We start from the raw sequence: 21345 nt of genomic DNA, 5'->3' as shown, positions 1-21345 counted from the left end.
AATCTCCACATCAGAATTTATGTACAACTGTGCACAATTACTCCAAAAGTTGTGAGACTAAGTTGACTCCACTGTGTCCCGAAATGCACTCGCTGCACTCGTGCCTAGCATGGTATAGCAGGGGATTCATTTTCAGCGGGCTGCGGATGTGATGCGTATTTCAGAATATGCTGCAGGAGGAGACAGCATGTTAAGCATGTTGAGATTGGCAAGTCACATCTCGGGTGACACCTTCCATGTGTTACATACTGAGTATCAGCTTATGCCATCTGGGAAGCAGCAAAATGTCTCTCAGTGAAGACTCAGATTCAAGTGCTCCTTCATCCCAGAGTCAACGACAGCGTGTAGAAAGGTCAGTTAGGTAAAGGATCTTGACTTGTGAAGGGCAGTGGAGCTATGGACTTTCTCTATATCCTGCCCCTTAACCCTTTCCATAATTTTGGAATGGATTTACCTATGTGGATTCCATCTCTCTTTTTTTGTGCTGTTTAATGGTGGATTACATTCAGTTTAATGTTGTGTAACCTGACTCCTCTGTTAAGCTTTTTTCCTTCAGCTAGTCTCAAGGTTTTATGGGTAGTCCTCGAGACAAGTGGTGTGTGTGAATGAGTGAGAGAATGCACTTAAAACGGCAACAGTTTTGCATTAAAATACATGAAGGGAATTTGGAAGTGAAACTGTTGCACTTGTAGCACAAGAGGACACAAGACACATTTTTTGTGAAGGCAAAAAAATACCCATAATACCCAGGACTCTCTGAAAAACAGCATTGATGCCACAAACTATAGGCCTATTTCTAAACTGCCACGTCAAGATAAAGTTTTTGAAGAAGTGTCTGCCAAGAAGCTTGGATGTGCATTGTATTCTTGACAATTTTCAGTCATAGCTGCTGTCGGTTCCACTTCACTGAAAGAGCTCTTGTCAAAATCTCAGATGCAATCTTGATGCGTGGTGATGCAGGAGCTTAGTTTTGCTGGATCTCAGAGCAGCTTTTGACACAGTGGACTTATGTAGGCAGTGGGTGGGCACTTTTGGGTCAGTCCTGCAGACCCCTGTGACGCTGACTCATGGTGTTCCCCAAGGCTCAGTTTTGGGTCCCATTATTTTCCCCCCATTGTATATGCCTCCCTTTGTGGAGAATTGTAGCTTTGAAGAGTTAGAATAACTGAATAATAGAAATCCTGAAATCCAGTTATGGTTTTTTGGTTGTGGGCTGCCACCACAAGATGGCCATCACTATGAAAAATGTCTGTGGGTGCCACTAGTAACTCCACACTATTTAAAAAAAAAAAAAAGAGAAAACATGATGACTCACACAAAAATAATGTATTTTCTCTTGTCTTTTTAATTTTGCTATGTTTTGGATGTTTCTGGGTCTCAGACTTTGGGCGCAAAGCTACTAAAATAGCTGCCACCGCATCAAGAAAATGCAAATATCAAGCTGAAATGGCATGCAGACAAAGCTTGTTCAAAAATAAGAGTGAATAAGGGTTTTGTGTTCACTTTTGTTGAGCTGTGGAAGAGTGGCCAAGTTTATATGTTGTGTTTGCAAACAGTATGCAATATTCCCTGCTTAATATGCCTTTAAAGCTATAAACTAAAATTATTTTCTCATATATTTCTTTCATAATTCCCTAAACTTATCAAGAATTGGATAAAAAAAAACATTTTTCTGAGAGTTTATTCCTTATAAAACTGCTTTCATTGGCATAGTCTTTCACCTGAAGTGAGGGAAAAATTTGTCTCTCTTTCATCATCTGTTGGATGATCCAATTCAAGATCCCATTAAGTTCTACAAGGTCAAACATCCACCTACATTAGTGAGCTACTTCAGCTTTATATCACAGGAAGGTCACTGAGATCCTCTGATCAGGCCTTGTCTGCTGTACCACACTTCATGCTCTAAACTAAAGAAGATTGTGCTTTAGTGTTCAGCGCCTGTCAGACCTTAAGACCTGTGGACAACTTTAAAAAACAGCTTCAGACTCACCACTTTAAACCTGCCTTTGTTTAGCTTCCCACACTTATATGATGTCTGTATTTTATGTCTGTTAGGTTTTATCTACTTTTAATATCTTGAAGCACCCTGTGATACGGTGCTGTATAAATGAACTTAACAACTAAGTAACTTTACTACCTGAAATAAAGCTCAGACTGATAATTTACCACAATACATTTAAAGAGGCTGTAATTGTCTTTATTCTGGCATAGATGCTTTTCTGCTCTCTTTTTTTTATGGAGAAACTCGATGAGTTCCTAGGCTGATTCTGGTGCAGGTCCAACTCAACTATCTACGACTGATACTAACTATTTTTACATCACTGTTTTGCATTCAGCAACTTTCTACAACCAACAGTATTATACCAAATTTTTCCAGTACAGGAAGCAAGAGAAAACCCTTTTTTAATGACCTAATTCAGGGTAGATTGAATTTTGACCTTGTTGAAGTATAATAGTACAATATGAAAGTAAATTACCAGAGAAAGTTATGTTGAAGCCCTCGTATGAAATCGAAAAGTCAGAGATGAATCGTAGCTGGGCTTTGAAGTTGCCATAGAGACCGGCATTGATGTTGCTAGGCAACTCGTTGCCTGTCAGGCGAGCCAGTGGTTGCAGGAAACTTCCGTTCTCAGTAACCAAGAGGTAGTCGTGTTGGTCCTCCAGATGAAAAGAATTGAACTGAAACTGGACTCCTGTTGGAGACACAGACACAGAAGGGTAAACAGAGAGAAAACTGATCTTTAGTTTTATTCTCAGCTCATCAATATGCTCACAGTTATAATCAGTAACAATAATTAATAATAAATAAACTGTGGTGTGATTACAGCAGATACAAATAATACATTAATAACATCATGAGTGGTTATAAAACATAAAATATGCTAAAATAATTTGAGCTTTTAACCAACTTCTCTCCATAGATTCACTGACTTCAGCCTCATATATAAATATGAATGCAAATATAAACTATAAACCATAAAAAACACTAAGAATCCAGTGTATAGCCAGTCTGTGGTGGTAGTAGAGCAGAAGCTGCACTGCTGTGAGTGCTACTTGCTACTGTTTCTCACTCTGCCTCTGTCTATTAAGGAGTGTGGATATATGTGTGTGTGTGTGTGTGTGTGTGTGTGTCTCTTGCCTTTCCCATGGCTGACTTCAACAGTCCAGGTACAGTTGAGAGATGAAGGGTAGCTGTCTGGATAGCCGGGACTAAGGATGGTTCCCCAGGGACCTCTAACATCCCCGCCACATAGAGCTGGATAGATTGAGAGAGACAGAGTGGAAGAGAGAGCGGCAGAGAGAGAGAGATGCGCACAGACAGGGGACAGAGGCAGAGAGAGAAGGTTAGCATCAGATTGTTGATAGCTAAAACAGATAATGTTTCCCAGCGGACCTTTAATACCACTTCTATAGTACATACACACACGCACCCATGCACAAACCCTGCAAGAGAGCGAGAGGCACACGGAGACACAGAGAGAGTTAGAGAGATCGTCTGAATCTTGTGGGTAAAAAGGTCTGCATGCTCCAACAGCTGCAAAATGTGTGTGTGTGTCTCGTCACACATTTTGAAATGGGAAATTGTTCCCATTTTAGCTTTACTTTAAATATTTGAGTCCGATTTTTCGTCTGATTTATTCCTCCCACTGTTGCACATAAAATAATGACATAAATAATGTAAAACCCCACACTGAAATGATAAATAATGGATTATTTGCTGTTTATTTAGTCAAATGTCCCTGAAACTCACCAGCCCCTGACAATGATTAACTGCATCAGTGATTCTAGTCATTCCTCATATATGTTGACAGTGCATAATATTCCTGAGAAATTAGAAATTAGGACCTGATTGATACTGGATTTTTATCGATATTTGGGAGTAAAAAAAAATGCCAATATCAATATATCGGCTGTTTTACATAGTTTGCTATGGCTGTTGTTTTATGTTCCAAAATACAACTATTACTTTTACTTTTCTGGAGTGTTTGTAATGTGCCAGTTTAGAACATGGTGACATATTTTGGAAATTATTGTTTTTGTAGTGGTTTTCAGTTTTAACCACTAGTATCGTGGCTGTTACTCATCTTGACAACAGCTGTATTTAACCACACAGGCTCCAACATCTGTGAATGTCACTATAGGGTTGACATTGTTGTGGCATCATTTTTTCAATATATTCTGAAAAAAAGTGTCGAAAAAAAAAACACAAATACATTATACATTAGTTGTACAGTGTCTATACACTCTCTGTCTTTTTCCACTTATACATATACACAGTATCCCATAAAGTTGGAATAAAATATTTTTTACCTCATTCCATAAATTATTGTGACAATGTGGTTTATTCTTGATAGATGAAGTGTATATCTTCTCAGAACTTTATTAATCAATCTCTTCCAAACATATCACAATGAAAATGAAACCACAATTAACAGAGGATTGTGTCAACTTTATGGGCGCCCATGTATATATTTATAGAATGCAGTGCCTCAACACAATCTACTGTAGGTCAGAATAAGTGGACGTAACGACCACAGTATCCTGCATTAGAGTACGACCAAGTGGAGACAGCTTTACACGTAGATATTCATTGTAGGCGCGAACACATAATGAGCTCAAGTATCAAGATCTACGCCGCAAATGCCTTATCACGACTTCCTATGTGTGGCAATAATTGTTTTACTGAGCGTGATCGAACCTGATCAACAATATTTTAGTGCCAATTTGTGAATACATATTGGGAGATTATTTTTTTTCTGGTGTTTTTCAGGATAAAAACAAAACAATTTTCTGCATAAAACAACCAACTCAAATCAATGAAAAATATATGCCGTGGATATATTGTGAGCCGAGGAATGTGAGAAAAAAGTTATTGGAGTAATTGGAGTAACTGGCTGATTTGCAAAGTTGCTTGTTATATAACAAGTGACCATCTGGACAATAAGTGTACTTTCTTTATCTGAGAAGTGTGGGAGCATTGAAACCTATCTGCAAGACTGTGTTGCTTGGGATGAACAGTCTCTGAGCTCCAAATTGTTTTGAGGAAGAAAACTAAGAAATTAAATCCCAAGAAAAACACTTCTTGAATATTATTTAAGCTACTTTTCCGCAACATTAATGCTGCGCAAGAGCCGTACAATTTCTTTTGTTTCTGAAATCTTTTTTTCCCCTTAATACAGTTAGATTTCAAGGGATTTGGAGCAGTGATATTCAAAGCAGTGAAGCAGCGCAAATGTTTCTTAGAGACTACTTAAAACATTTTTAACCTCACAATGTGGCCTCAGGATGACCCTGTAAGTTCTGCACACAGTTAAGCCATGTACATTGTAATGCAGTAAGAGAGCTGTGCTCGCACAGAGATGCTCAGAGTTGAGACGAGGTCCTCGGAAAAGCTTGGAAATATCTGTTGCTCATTCTATGCATACTAATGCATGCATGTGTTGCAAGGTGCTTCATTCCTGCTCGCTCCAGTTGGTTCATCTTACAGTTGGCCGACTGGCCTGTCATTTCCTCTTACAATAAACCTATAAAATGCCATAACATTACCTCAAAAGTGCAACGGTGGCAGTGCAGCTGGGAGAAGGTCAAACCTGAAAAGTTCTGCTGAAGTTTCCTTAAGCAGGACAATTAAGCAGTTCAATAGGAGCTGAGAACTACCAATTCTGAGAAATGCAGCCCAGACTACGATCCATACACATCCTGGCCAATGGTGACCACCGCTAAAACCACATAAAACAGGCAGGTCAGACACTGGAGATGTGCTCAAACCACACGGAGCACTATCACCACCACAACAACATACAAGATCAACATACAACATAATACAACATTTACAACTTCAGCATCCCTAAAAACCAGGGAGAGAAGTGGGAATATTTCCATAAAATATGCTGATGCAAGCACACACACACACACACACACACACACACACACACACACACACACACACACACACACTTTATATACACAGACTGTCATACACACTCATAAAAGCACAAAAGCTTCATTCACACACATACAGAATGCTATTAATTATTCATAGTTTTCTGCCAGGAAACTCCTAATGTTGAATGCTGCATCACATCTCTCTCTCTGCCAGTTTCTTTCAATCTTTCTTTCCATCTCATCTTCTTGTCCACCTCTTTCCGTGAGAGGGTTGTTCTGTCCACTCTGTCTTTTACGTGAATGAAGTTGACTTGAGTGATTCCACAAAAAATGGAAAAGTCATTTGAATCATCCTTGACTCATTTAAACAATGGTGGAAGAATTACTCAAATACTTCACTTTAGTTAAAGTAAGATACCATGGTCTAAAAAATGTGTACCTAAAGTATCAAAAGTAAAAATAGTAAAAATAGTTTTGCAGATGTGCAACCTTTACACTTTATTACAATAGATTATTGCATTTATCTGTTTTTATCACTTACAAACTATGTTTTATAGTATTTAAATGTTGCAGTCGTCAACGTGGAGCCAATTTAAGAAATTAGTAGTATAGTACTGTATCATGTCATTAGACTTTTACTAAAAGTAAGTAGTATTAGTATACCCTACTTATATCTAACTGAAGTGAAATCACACAATATTCCCACTTAGATATTATGGAGTATATGAAGTATAATATCCATGAAAGGTAACTACATAGTATGTCAAAGTTAAACTTAAGTACAGTACTTGAGAAAATGCACTTCTGTATTCAATAACTGCATTTAAATCCACATATTTGCTCAAGGAATCCTAGGCTCCGGAGAAAATATGATTTATTTTGACTATTCTTCCAACATAAGTATTAAATATGATAATATTTTCATTGTTCCCTTCATTTTACATCCACATCAAATGAAAGAATGTTGCTTATTTTCCAATACACAGTAAGAACAAACATTTCTGCAACATTTTCCAGGGCTGCATTCAACTCCGACTTGTTGTCAATCGTCAGGCTTGATCACTTCTTACCAGCCACACCAGTAAATACTTCCTATATTTGTATGGGTACATACTGTGTAAACACAGTCTAATGGAATTCAGCCTGCAAATTCCAGGCAGCGTGTTTGATGTTATGCGCTCAAACTGCCTCCTTGGAGGAAACCACTGCCAGTCCCAGGAACTGTGCAATTCAAATGTGGTTAAGAAGCGAACGAGCCAACAAGTCGAAGGAAGCAAGCCGCCGCAAAACTGATGCAGCACAGTGCCGCATCTCTCCTTCTTCCCTCCTCTCCTGCTCCACCATGGCTGGAATGAAAGTGAAAGAGAGAGAGAGAACGAGAGTGAGCTCCCTTACTCCCCTCAGCTACTCTTGTGCCCCCTCTCACTCCTTGATTTGAGACAGAAGAGAGAGAAGGTGACAGCCAACACAGGCTCTCGTCAGCCTTACCTCAAACCTCCCTGTGTTCATGGTTCACACAGGGGAGAAGGTGACAGGAGGCACATGGCACAAGCATATGTGCTGACATACAGTACACACACACATACACGCCAACACACACCCACACACACACACACACACACACACACACTGTACATGCCCACAGATCTCTAATCTTCTCCTCAAATCATCCCCTACAGCCACAGCAGCCTTCACTGCAAATTGCCTCTGCTTAGATCCAAGTGTGTCTGTGTGTGTGTGTGTGTGTGTGTGTGTGTGTGAGAGAGAGAGAGATTCAACTAGTGGTTTTGTCGCAGAACAACATGTTCTATGTGACTCAGCTCCCTGTATAAGGATGGTGGGCTCAATTGCTGATCTTTTTTCCACATCCCTTGGTCTCCTTGTCCTTTTTTGAATGGTTCAACGAAATAATACATTTTTGCCTAAACATGTTTTTTAATTGATAGGAGGGAATGTTTTATTTTTAAAGGGGAACAGGGCGGCAGCTAAGGTGATCACGCCACCATGTCATGTCAGTATGTTCTCTGCTCCAAGATGAAATGTGTTGCTGCATTTATATTTATTGCATACATGTAATAAAGCTATTTACCGTCACATGTAGGTAGAGGGTGGCTCCACCAGTGATTCTTCTCACATACTAGCGGCTCCTCGTGGCTGAGTCTGTAGCCAGAATCACAACCAAATGATACCGTGGACCCGATGGAGAAATCCTGCCCGTACCGGATGCCGTTGACTGGGATACCAGGGTCCAGGCATGAGTAGCTGTCCACTGTGACGCCTGTAAAAAATGAGATAAGATGACTAAATGGTATGTACAGTATGTGCATAAAGACTAGAATTGTATCTGCTGTTTTGCTGATCTGCATAATCTAAAACTCACAGATGGTTTGAATCTCCACATAAAGCACCATGCTGTGTTATCATGGTGGTTTGCTGTTTGCAGGTAATGACCTGCATGTCAGGCCAGCTTGTGAATCTGTGTCTGGTGGGCTACGAGTGCAATGTTATTTCCTGACATCAAGCACACCTACTGTGATGTTTGTGCTGAAAGTGCATGCATATAATTCTCATGCAATGCATATTAGCATGTGCATATGCACACATATGCTTTATTTATTTCTACTTACTTTCATATAATATTTTGAAGCCGGCATTTGATCGACTGTTATCAGTGGTAAACAGTAGATAAAGAAAGTTGCTGCTGCTGAACAGGAACTGGGGCACTTGGGTACCATTAAAGGAGCCAACCAGAGGAGACAAGAGGTTTGGACCATCATGGATCTCCAGAAAGTCATAACCCAGCTCAGTCTGAAACCTGTAAGAGAACAATATCAGAATATCACAACGTTGATAATCTTTTTTTATTTATTTTTTTAAGTTACACTCTATCATGAAATAAAACCCTTCAAATTTAATTCCAAACACTCCAAAAAATTCAGGGTTATGTTCTTCACATAATTCGGCATCTTTTTGCAGTACCCATGCCCAAACATTTAGCTTGTCAAGGCAACATGAAGTTAATAGCTGCAGTATATTTGTTTGAGGTGCTATAATTGAAGGTTCACAGGAACACTGAAGGACTGAATCAGTTTGATGACCAATTAGTCCTGCTAAATTGACGTTGTGCTGCTGTAAAATAAAATTACCATTGAACAGGAGATTATTCCACCATTAAAATCATACCCTCTTTTCCTGTGTGTTTCTCTGTGTAATTGAGTTAACATGCTAGAGGGGGAAAAGTTTAAGAGGCCCAGTCTTTTAAGCCCCCTACAGGTTGTTGAGCCAATATTATTAACTGCACTTTACAGTGAAATAAAGTTGAAATGGAAACTCAAACCAATAAAAAAAATATTTTACTGGATTCTCTAAAGTCCTGTTTCTATCATCGGTTCACAGCTCAGAGGGCACATAATATAAACCAAAATATTACCCAGCCTTCCTGATCAATACACAACTCCCAATTTTAATTATCCAAGCTATGAAATGTATTATTATATCGCCCATAAACTTTAAGTCTGGTAAATCTCTGCTTGTCAGATGTAACTGATGGCTGTTCAGAAGAATCTGCACAGTTCTCCCTCTCCAGTAGCTGCCCTGAGAGCTCAACAAATGAAACACAAATTAAACCAACAACATGCAAATAGACACAACACAGGGAAATGAAGAAACATTCACAAACTTGACGACACACTAGAACATCCATTTGACGACACCTGCGCAGCATTTAGAAAAAGTGCTGCAAATTAAGAAGCTCACAACAGTTTCCATTGCGTTTGGAGCTTTTTGCTGCTCATTTCTGCATTCACTGAGCATGTGTCCTCAAATTGATGTCTTTGTGTGTCGTCAAGCTGGTGAAGATGTTTCAGTCGTTTAGAGCTGAGAGAGTCTTCACACTATGCATAATAAAAGACTTATGCCACCCACCTGTCAAATGTGATTTTGATGGAGCGTCCAGGTTCTGACTCAATCACCCACTCGCAGCTGAGGGAATCTTTATAGTAACCAGGCCACCCAGGAGACAAAATCACTCCAGTTGGGGCTGAATAGTGGCCTCCACACGGGGCTGGAGGAGGGCAATGAACAGAAGTGAGAGGGAGATACAAAGGGTGAAAAAGGGAAATACAAGAAATTACTTTTTATGACACTTTAGTTTAGCCTGAGTCTTGGTGAAGTCCACGTCCAAGTGGATGTGTGTTGAGTGAGACCTGACACCAAACAGATCTGTCAGGAGCCAGTAAGTATATTTTGCTGGTAAATCAGCTTCACCAGCAGCTGAACACATTTTTATTCAATGAATATTCTTGTTGCTAAGCTGGTTCTCTGCGACAGTAAACTGGTTGATGAGATTGATTTGCCCTGATTTGCCAATTTATTCATAGACTATAATGTCTGCAGATATTTTTGCATAACTATCTATAGTCCTGTTGGAGGCCTAATCACTGTGCCATCAGCCCAAAGATTAAGATTTAATTTAAAATGTGCCAGACTAACTTTTTTTTTTGGTTGCAATGGTTTGCATAACTTTTCATTTAGATGCTCCAGCACATAATTTAGTTTAAATTATACACTGCTACCTTTTTTTCTCAGTTCCCTCATACCTTGGTAATTTCTCATTAATACATTTTAGGGCGAGGGACAGGTGGAAGGGGCAACGCAGCATTTTCCTTTAGAAAACCACTAATTATCTTAATTTTAATTACCTATATAATTTAAGGTTGGGGTACAGGGCACAGTTTCACACATAGAGACAGAGCTGCTAAATGTCAGGCACACACCAGTGTGACCAATGAAAATGTTTGGTTGCATGTGCAACTAAAATAATCAGACCTAAAATGCTTGTGATTCTGGAGCACTGAGCACAAGATTATTTCTTCAAACCTGTATTAAATCCAACTTGTTTTGGTCTATTGGGGGCAGAGCAACACGTTGTAAACACAACATTGACACAGAGCAAGATTAACACTCAGTAATTTAGAACTTTCTCTTTTGCCACCTTAAGATGAGTTCAATATTTATCCCCTTTTTAGCTCTGTTTTGGTCTCCACCATGCCCCTAGGAAAACATATGATTCTTTAGCTGCTAAAATGCTCCATTATGATCACCAGCTAACTGCTTACTGCACTAACTGCCCTCCTCATAATGTAAGGATGGCAATAAATGCAAAAAATATACATACTTAAGCATTTAAAGGAACATAAAGATAAAGAATAAAGCTAAATTAATTCATTTAAAGAACACAACACATAAATGAGGTAACACAAGGTTACATTAGCCAGGAGCTGCTCCGTTCCAGTCTTCTTTAAATGGGATCTTGTTTAGAGTTTAACTTAGTGTCTGAAGTCAATTTGTTATGGTCTGTACTCTTGAATACAAGTAAGTGGATTTTCATCCAAGTAGTTCCAGATACACATTAGCTGCAAAGGATCCGGGGACATTAAATGACCTGAAGCATAATTAACATGGCCTTTCTTTGTACCATCAACACTTCTATCAACAACAGCAGTCTTAGAAATATCTTAAGTTAATTATATCTGCAGTTGGAGCTATAGCGAGAGCACTTCGACCGTTAGCTCCTTTGTTCCATCTGAGATTAACAGAGCAAATTTACATTTCTATTTTTCTGTACTTTCACATAAGCAGCTGATTAAACGTTATGTTAATGCAACCTTGACAAATTATTATATATTTAAATGGTAATATAATTACTCTGACTGTATATGGGTGATAAATGACAGTGTTATAGTGTGGAATGGGTATAATAATTATATGGAATAGCTGCAGTCAAAGTGGAGTGGTGTAATGACTAATGAGCAAACTTCACTTGACTTTTACAGGAAATGGTCACTGTTTCTTGTGACTTTTAAAACATACCACAATGATAATTATATATAATTACATATAACATATTCATATACCTGACATTAACTTTCCATTTAATTTAAAGGTTATCTCCATAGATATATTCCCACACGTAGCTAACAAGATTGTTACCTGATATTGTTAGATGCTGCTACAGTCAGCAATCTGTAAGTTGCTGTACCTGTGGCAGCAGTGTATTAATAGTTCTTTCCCTGGATGTTTAGGCTAACTGGACGCCTCTAAAACTTATCTGTTGAGCTGACAGTAGCTAATTTCCACCTCCTGGGTCTTTACTCTCTGGTAATGATGATATCTTGGATGACACATTGCTCCCGAGTTAATAGTTTAATCAGCAATCAAGTCGGTATTTACCTTCACATTTAGGGATGGGCCCACTCCACATGACTTTTCCTTTTTCTAACTGACAGGAGATGGTTTCGGCTCCCTGGGTTTTGATGAAACCATCCTCGCAGACCACAGAGATGGAGCTGCCAAGCTGGAAGCTGTCTCCAAAGCGGCGAGCGTTGATGGGAATGCCAGGGTCTGGGCACTCGTTATGACCAAATGCTGAGGTAAAAAGTTACAAGGAGACAAAGATATGATGAGAAACAAATTGGAGACTAGAGGCCCGCAGAGAGAGACAGGCACACAAGAAATGTTATTAAAGAATGTGAGACCTTTATTTAACTAGCACTCACAGGCTACATTTTGATTACATTTCAGAGAACTAATCATAAAGCTCTATTACTGCAATGTGACGTCTTTCAGTGTTCAGCCCTGGCCAGGAAAACGTCTCCTGTAATCTGTCTGTTCTATATTACTGCTTTGCCTTTCTCTATCTTTGCTAACATGCTCATTTTGTATGTGAAAATATATTTGCACTGTGCTTGCGTTGGATCTAAGCAACTGGAACTTCTGATAAAACTCATGTGAGCACATCCTCTTCTGGATATGGCCTGGTTCAATCAAGTCCAACTTTATATTGCCCATGTTTTGCCAGGTGAAGCAATGTGCTGTGATCAGATGATAGAGATTTAAAAATGACATGCAGTGACCCAAAAAGTATTTAAAAAAATTCAGATACAGACCAGTGTAAGCTGAAATGCCAGATACACTGTGAGGAAACTTGTCAACAGAACATTTCAACATTTTGTCTGTTTGCTGTCAAACCCACAGTCAGATGAGAGGATCAATATCAATTTCCATTTCCGTTTGTCTGGTATGGGGACGTGTTTAGCCTGAATTAGCTCAAAGACTGCGAGCAGGGGCAAACAGTTCGCCACCATCAAAAATGAACAAATATGCCTTCCAACAAATCCAAAACTATCTTATTTACTGTACATGTTCTATCCTGTTGTCTAGCAAGCGAGTCATCAATGCATCTAAGACTCACCCGGCTTTTGATCAGTTATAAAAGTCTGCACAGCTGACAACTTTACAATGAAGACAGAACTGCTGAGAAACACTAAACCCTCTGTTTCTATTTTGACAAGGGTGAAAGACTCAAGGTAGGAAGTTTAAAAACGGCAATTTAGGAGGTTTTGGAAGGTGTGCTGTTTCACTTTTGACAGAACTACACAGGTTCTGCTCACTTCAAGTCTTTGTGCTTAACAAGGTTAAACGCATCCTGGACCTCTCTTTGTACTGGACGCACAGAGATAAAGATGATGAAATGATGATGTTCTCATCTGACTCTGCGTACAACAACAAAAAAGCTCCCAAAAAGTGTTCTCTAAATGTCTTTCATGCCTCTTTGTTCTGCAACCTACACCTCTATTCTTAGCTGCTGTGACCACATGAAACCTCTTTGATCGGTGACGTTAGTCTTTTGTCTTTTCCAGCATGACTCTTTGTTTTGTTGAAGCCTCCAGGCTGATCAAAGTCAGTAGCCGATCCAAAATGAAACATCTAAACATCAAATATTTGAGGGGGGGAAATATCACGCTCTTTCTAGGTGATTGTGGTAAGAGATAATAACTATATCCATCCTATTCTCTGAGCACTTCTGTAGAAATTATTATTTCTGTAACTTCCGAAGAGATATATATCCACAGCATCTAACTGACAAAGGTCAAAGTAATTTGCATTCAATTAAGCCAATGCTGCTTTATTTTTAATACTTATAGATACAGTTTAGATCTTTGAAGTGGGGCTGTATGAGGCATTTATCCATAGTCAGGGTCTTGCTGGAGTATCGGCACAGAAACAGAAAGTAATGTACTGCTGAGGACAGGGGCAGCAGCAAAATGTATTTTATCCACTTAAAGGAAGGCCCATCGAATAAATCAATATCAGTTTATTGTAAGTGTGGGCTACACTAAGAATATTTTTTATATTGATGGGAAACTAAATGGGAAACTGAAGCCATTATATCCATATATGCTCTCTTCAAAGCCACCAGACTGCTTTGACAAAAACAGTCATTTCACCTCACAGAACAGAGGAGTTGCTGGCACTGCCAGCTTGACCAGTTAATTTGTTTCTGTTATTGTGTGACTTTGGTGTTTTAAAGGGTTCGGAACTAACACGCTAAAAACTGAGGAATCAGTATACCAGCAACTACTGTGTTTTGTGTGGTTAAATGACTGTTTTTGTCAAAGGAGTCTAGAGGCCTTGATAAGAAGCATAGATGGATATAAAGGCTTCAGTTCTCCGTTAAGGGCTGCCTGACAGGAAGATAAAGCCGGGGAAATATTCAAAATAAAGTGTACAGTTACACTGATTTTTTGTAGGTAGCTAAAATACATTTTAATCCTACCTGGCGTGCCAATTTCCAGCTATTTGATGGTCTTTAGCAACAGAAAAAAAGGCAGAAAAATGCTTGTTTATGTTTTCTGAGACCACTTATTCAGGTTTTTCTTCAATCTCTTAATAGTAAAAGGCTGAGGTACAACAATGTTATCCCATCTGAGGTTCAACAGGTGGTTTTGACCTCAGTTTCCACATGTTTTATTAACCAATCGCTCTATGAAAGAGGATTAGTGCATTGTTATGTTATCATCACGCTGATAATTCATGCAAGGTATCAAGGGGCCTGGGAATAAGGAGGATAGTCATTTTATTTGTGGCAGTACTGTTTCAGAATGAAACCGCCTCACATTTAACACAGTTGCTAGAGGTCTAGGCTGAAATTCATGCATACAATTCCTTTATAGTCATATGAGAAGTACTGTTTCATAGCTTCAAAACATATCAGTGTTTTAGCCTCAGACGCTCCTGAATTATTCTGCCGCAAAATAAAATAAAAATGGTCCTAAATGATCTTCTTTTTCTGCCATAACCATACATATCAAACTTCAACTTGTGGGAAAACAAATGTAGAATATTATCAATATACCGCATTTTATCCTGCTTCACAGCACCATAAATCAAACTGGCAATTTCCCTGTATTCAAAAAGGAAAGTGGAATAAAGCGAAATAGAAAAATGACATACTGCTGTATGTGATATTAAATCCTCTTCCTGACATCGAGTGATCAGCCTGAAACTCGAGCCTCAGAGTGTTAGTGTTGGACGTCAGATGGGAAGGACTCTCAGCTCCAGAGAACCTCCCTATGACGCCGGCATCATTTGTTTCGCCATCTTTCACCGTTAGGGAATCGTAGGGAGCCTCGAGGTCAAAGTCATTAAATGCCAAGTGGATCCTGGAGCCTGGATCTGATTGGATGAGCCAGACACAGTTCATGTTGTTCCCATAGCCTTCTGGGTAATCTGGGGAGAGGACGGTTCCTGAGGGAGCTGTGAAGTTGGACATGCAGGGGACTGTGGGAGCACGAGAGGTACAGAACCATGGACAGAGACAGACACAGACACAGACGGACAGATAGAGACAGACGGACATACAAATACAGACAGAAAGACACAGAGAGTGGGGAGAAAATAAAATTTCAGGAAAGGGAAAGGAGGGTAGAGAAAGAGATGCAGAGAGAGAAATTTCCTGTTAAATATTCATCGCCACAGCATCATCGGTCATCGACCGCTCCAGGCCATAATAAACTCTGTACTGTCACCATGGTGACAGGTCAGACTGAATGTTATCAACATCACAGCAGAGCACATGTCATGTTTTTCCCCCCTCTCTGCAGCCAAGTGCCTGAAAATAACCTATGCATGATTTTAATACTTACATATGCATATGGGGATGTTTGCCGACCACTGATTGTTGTCTTGGCAGGAGATAGTTTTCTCTCCGATCAGCTCGAAGCCAAACTGGCACTCAAACCTCAGGATTCCTCCATTTGAGAAGCTGTCCCCTTCTCTTATTCCATAGAGAGGAGTTCCAGGGTCACCACAACTCTCTTTGTCTATTTCTGTAAAGACACAGTTTCACAAGGAGACATCTGAGTGTTTTTCCTCTGTGTCACAGACCCCCATCATTGTGACATCAATCAAACTGGCATCCATTAGCCCAATCATCAGACTGGGTGACAAGGTCCTTCATTAACATGAGCTCTATTTATTTCGAGTGAGACCCACAAATATAATGTCCCGTTGCTGTTAATACTCATGAAAGCACCACACTGTAAAAAAAGATAAACAATAGCTACTCAATAAAATTTAGCCAACAGATTAGACGCAATATAATTTATTAAATCTAACTAAGTTACAAGTTGAGTTAATAACAACTTAACAGGAAGTGCCTGTCAATTAAAAACGGACTAATTCTATTTTGTTGGATCCATTCAAAATTCTCTTGATTTAGAATTACAGACACATAAAGATTATATTCAATGTAGTCAAAATGAGTAGATTCGATCTCAAACATTTTTATATTAAAGTTACTTAAACAACTGCCTCAAAATCAAGGACGCATTTATATTTAATACATTTTAGCAAATATATTAAGTAAAATTAAATGACGACAGAATAATTTATTACAGTGCACATCTGTGTTAATCTGCGGCAGAAAATATATTACTCTAAACTATTACTGCTAAATTATTAAAGACTGTAGTATTGATAAGCTCCAATATTACTAGTTTTTATATCAGTACTTTTTAACATTTTTGTGCAATTCATTATCACAATGCAGCCTTCCCTGCTTTGTGTCAGGGCTGAGCTCCTCCAACGATGCTAATCGATGTAAATAAGTGAAATAAAATCACAAATAAAAAGCCACTATTTTACCAATACACCTGTGCAACAAGCATAAACATGTAAAAAAAAAAAACCCACAGGATCCAGGTTGTCTAGTTTAATGTAGAGTAATCACCTAATTTATTTATTTATTTTTAAATGCTCTTCTTCTTGTATGTATAGCACTCCTGTAGCGGCCACCTAAAGCCACCTAATAAAGGATAACCTAAAAAGTGTAGACTAGTTCAGTTTAAGTGCACACTATAATAACCATCAGAGAGGAAACTTAAGCCATTTTCGCGGCTTTATCCACAACCACCAGAACAAAAACAGCAACTTTAGAGTACCTCACAGAATTGGCTGTACTATATTAATGGCTATTAACCCTTTATAGGGCACTCCTGGATATTAAAAATCTCAACCCTGAAGTGTTATTGGAGGATATTACAAGACTTTTTGCAAAATGTTTCATTTTTATCTTGCAAATCGAGGTCAATTGAGTCTTTATTATTATTATATTTATTATTGTCTCTTTCCCACAGCAACCCTAAATAGACAATAACACATCATTTGCATCCATTACCACTTTATGTTTTACCTTTAAACTATTTATTATCTTTTTAGACTACTTATTACATATGCGTAATGTCTGAATGTCTTTTTTAAAGCACCTTATATATGAGAAGCACACATAAATTTAGTTGTATACTTTTTAAATACAATGACAATAAAGGAAAGCTTGAATATTGTGTGATTTACTGATTGGTCAGATGCCACAGTGTCACTATCTGTGATGTAGAAATCCATGTGATCCTATGAGCTCACGGAGAGCGAGGAGACCTGTTATAGATGTCCACTCAAGTTAAAAAAAAAAAATGTCCGCTCAAGTTACCACATATGATTCTTTGCCTGATAAAGGGTTAATTATTTTTGTTCATACCAGAAGTTAGGTGAAACAATGCAGCTATAGCCACATGTATAGCAACTATTTCTTCTAATTTGACTTGCATCTTTCCTCTGTCCCTTTTGCAAAAGAGAAACATTGTCAGTGAATATATATATATGTCAGTTGGCTCATCCAGCCTCTGGAGTCCAGCATATACAATATTTGCGGTCACCATGTGGTGTTACAGCCTGAAATACCCAATGGCCATCTTTCCCTGCTGTGAAACACCATGTCATGCTGCAAGAGCTCATCATCCATTTTGAACAGAAATAAACTGCCAACTGAATAGAGTCTTGCTTGGAGATGATTGGCTCTTGGTGTGCTGCGTCAGGCGAATTTCCTGAATGCTTCTACTTCTTAGCTCACGTAGCCTAGAGCAAGTTTGCATCCATCTCCTTCTGCATGCCTCCTTCCCCTGAGTTTGCAAGTATTTATGACACCTCTTTTTTCTCATTCAGTCGGACCACGAGGTTACACAGATCCTTCTCTGATTCTATATAAAGGCGCCACTGTGTCACCATAATTCTCTAGTCTAAAATTTTCGTGTAAGGTATTTCAGGAAATATACCCTCTATTTCCCAGCCTTCCTCTCCTTTATTCCCCCGCTCTCCTCTCCTATTTTTGGTATTATTTACAGGAGTGGCCCGTGGCAGGAGGCAAAGGTGTGTGCTTTGTTTGTGTGTTTTACTGTTAGTATGTGTACGTGTGTGCGTGTCCGGGTGCATGTTTGTGATGTATTGCGTTAATTTCCATCATGACATCGTCTTTATGAGACCCGCAGACTCAACCAATCACAACCTACAGAACACACATGCTTGTGCATGAACATGCATACACACACACACAGACACGCATACACACACACACACACACACACACACACACACACACACACACAAACACAAACCAACACACACACACACACACACACACCTTGCAGAAGAACAGAAAACAAATTGCTTTGGAGAAAAAATAGGCGTACTGTCGGGACATTCCTATACTACAACTCTCAGACACACACACACACACACACACACACACACACACACACACACACACACACACACACACACACACACACACGTTAACAGAGCCACACAATCACAAATCCACAGTGAGTCTCTCCCTTAGTATCACACACAGGCATACACACATTTCTCTCTCTCAAACACACACACATACACACACAAATAATCCTATTGTGTTTGTAACAACAAGGCTGACAGATTCACAAAGGGGATTAGGCTCCTTCAAGTATATGTATGTGCGTGAGTGAGGGTGTATATGTGTGTGCAACTTCAATATTATGTTTGTGATTGCACATTGAGCCCCATTCCATTCTGTTCTGTAATACTGCATCATGCTCGCACCATATTGTCCATGGGGATACACATGATTGCACACAAACAGAAAATTCCACACAAACACACGGAAGGAGTGTAAATGCATTACCTGTAAAGACCCGAGAGAGTAAGGTAATAGATTTTTGGGTGGATAATGAGATTGGAGGAAAAAAAGCTTATTGGCTGTTTCTCTTTTGTGACCATTGTGAAATTGATTTCATGGCTAGGTTGCTAATAGTAATCGAATGTTGAATGCATTGCTGTATGCGATGTCTAATGTTTGTCATATGCTAGCAGCTGTCGCCTGCAAGTTCTGGTTGTTGCTGCGCTGTATTTTCAATGTGTGTATCCCTTACCGACATCTCCAAAACAAAAGCAAAATACACAAACACTTTAAACCACATCAATTAATAATCTGCATCTCTACCCACAATAGCACTCTCTTCCCGAGAGGAAGCCTCTACAGCTTTTGTCACCCGACTAGTCAGACGCCTGGGATTGCTCAAGTGGAAATCTTCAATGGCTCCTTTGCATTCATTATGGATAACGGAAGGCCTTGATTTTGTCAAACTGGAAAGGAATAAGGTGCATTATGAAGGACAAGCTGAGAAAGTGTTGCATGAAAGGTGACCCGTCTTTTCAGTGTTTACAAGACCTGCACTGCAAGATTTCCTTGAATGATTGAACATTAAATCGAGATGTGCCCAACCTATTGTCAGTTGAATTTTTAAATTTCTGAACCACAAATATGTTGAATATAAATGTTTCTGAATCGCTACAACCCTTTCTTATTGTGACATGTACCATCCACTGCTTTAAGCACGCTACAAACACGTGATGACCACAACACCTTGTAAGTTTGACAATAGCTGCTTTTAAGATGTATCATTGCTGTTTTAAACACTTTGAAAACACTGTAAAACCACTTTGGTTAAGTTAAGGCACCAACAACACTTAGTTAAGTTGAGGTAAATATAACAGGGTTAGGCATTACTTCCAACAATGAGGCACAAAAACACTACTCCCAACAATTGGTTGGTTGGTCCCTTCCACCTCCCACTCCTCCAACTCAAAGGTAGACCAAAATTATGTTAAAAGTCCTACAAGACTTTTCTTGCTTTTATCATAAGACTAAAAAAATGTTGCAGATTCATGTTTCAAGGTTTGCAGAAACAAAGAAAGATCTTTTGCTGGCAACTGTGCTGGAAGTGACAACGTTTCCTTCATGTTTTCGTTTTTTTTATGTCATTATGCTCATATATTCATCATTTTTATATCTTTATTTTAATTGTTCATTTTATGTCCTTTGTCTTGATCTGAGCACTGTTTTTGGTCGGTAGTATTTTTCCTGTCTTGGTTTTGTATTGTTTCCATCTTGCTCACTGCCTGCACCTTTGCTTTATCACGGCTGCATTGACCAAACATTATGATTATGCTGTTCGGGGCAAAAAATGAATGAATAGATTGAGGGGAGAAACTATGAGGCAGTTATAATAGCCACAAAGAATAGGAATTAAGTGGGAGGTCTTATGTACACTCAAGTAGCAGTGTGAGGAAGAAATGAGAAATTCAGCCTGTCTAATTTGTTTGTGGTTGTCTGAATCTGTGACCTAAAGGGAGTGGCTCAAATTGACTTGTACCCACTGTAGACATCAGTGAGGACGGTCTGTTGAATGAAAATGATCTAATTTAATACACACACAATACTGACATTTCTCATACCTCTCTCAGGTTCCAAACCAGGCCACTGAGGAGCTTTTGAGGATTGATTTGATAGGAGATGTGCTTGAGAAAGACATCAATTTTCTGTTCTCATTAAAACACAAAATCTCTGTCGGCTCTTGTTACATAAAGTGCACAAATTGTTTGTTATGCTCGATGGTGTAACTCCCAAACACCTGAAACCTTCTGTAAATTGGACTTCAGGATCCCAGATAATAATTGGGCTGTTTTCTTTGATCTGGACACATCATGGTGCAGAAATACATCACTCCAGTGTGCTGTAAAAACTCCTCAACTGCACGCCCAGACTCCATCTCATGACCCTGTAATAGGTTTGTGCTTCCAGCATTATCAGTGAATTTCAGGATGTGCCTGTCCTCACAAAGATTTCTGCAATCTAAGAGAACAGGACACCCACATCTCAAAGGCATTTAAGTCATTTTTGTCCTGCTAAGATGTTACCATCTCTCCCTCCGCCCATCTAAGAAAAACTTCTGAATAAATAACTAAATA

At 39.1% G+C, this 21345-nt stretch overlaps 1 protein-coding gene across 1 annotated transcript in view; it reads right to left on the bottom strand.

The window, feature by feature from the left end:
• Positions 1-21345, bottom strand: part of csmd3b (CUB and Sushi multiple domains 3b) — a 380920-nt gene that overhangs the window by 90959 nt on the left and 268616 nt on the right. Inside the window, exons 14-21 of the mRNA XM_059350826.1 lie at positions 15873-16055; positions 15181-15507; positions 12118-12312; positions 9811-9949; positions 8514-8701; positions 7976-8164; positions 3140-3256; positions 2478-2693 (exon numbers count right to left, since the gene is read on the bottom strand). Of these exons, the coding sequence (XP_059206809.1) occupies positions 2478-2693; positions 3140-3256; positions 7976-8164; positions 8514-8701; positions 9811-9949; positions 12118-12312; positions 15181-15507; positions 15873-16055 (1554 nt within the window). The remainder of the gene's footprint in view (positions 1-2477; positions 2694-3139; positions 3257-7975; positions 8165-8513; positions 8702-9810; positions 9950-12117; positions 12313-15180; positions 15508-15872; positions 16056-21345) is intronic.

The sequence above is a fragment of the Centropristis striata genome, chromosome 14, assembly GCF_030273125.1.
Source record: "Centropristis striata isolate RG_2023a ecotype Rhode Island chromosome 14, C.striata_1.0, whole genome shotgun sequence".
In the NCBI taxonomy this organism is placed as follows: Eukaryota; Metazoa; Chordata; class Actinopteri; order Perciformes; family Serranidae; genus Centropristis; species Centropristis striata.
This window is presented reverse-complemented; position numbering and strand designations above follow the sequence as displayed.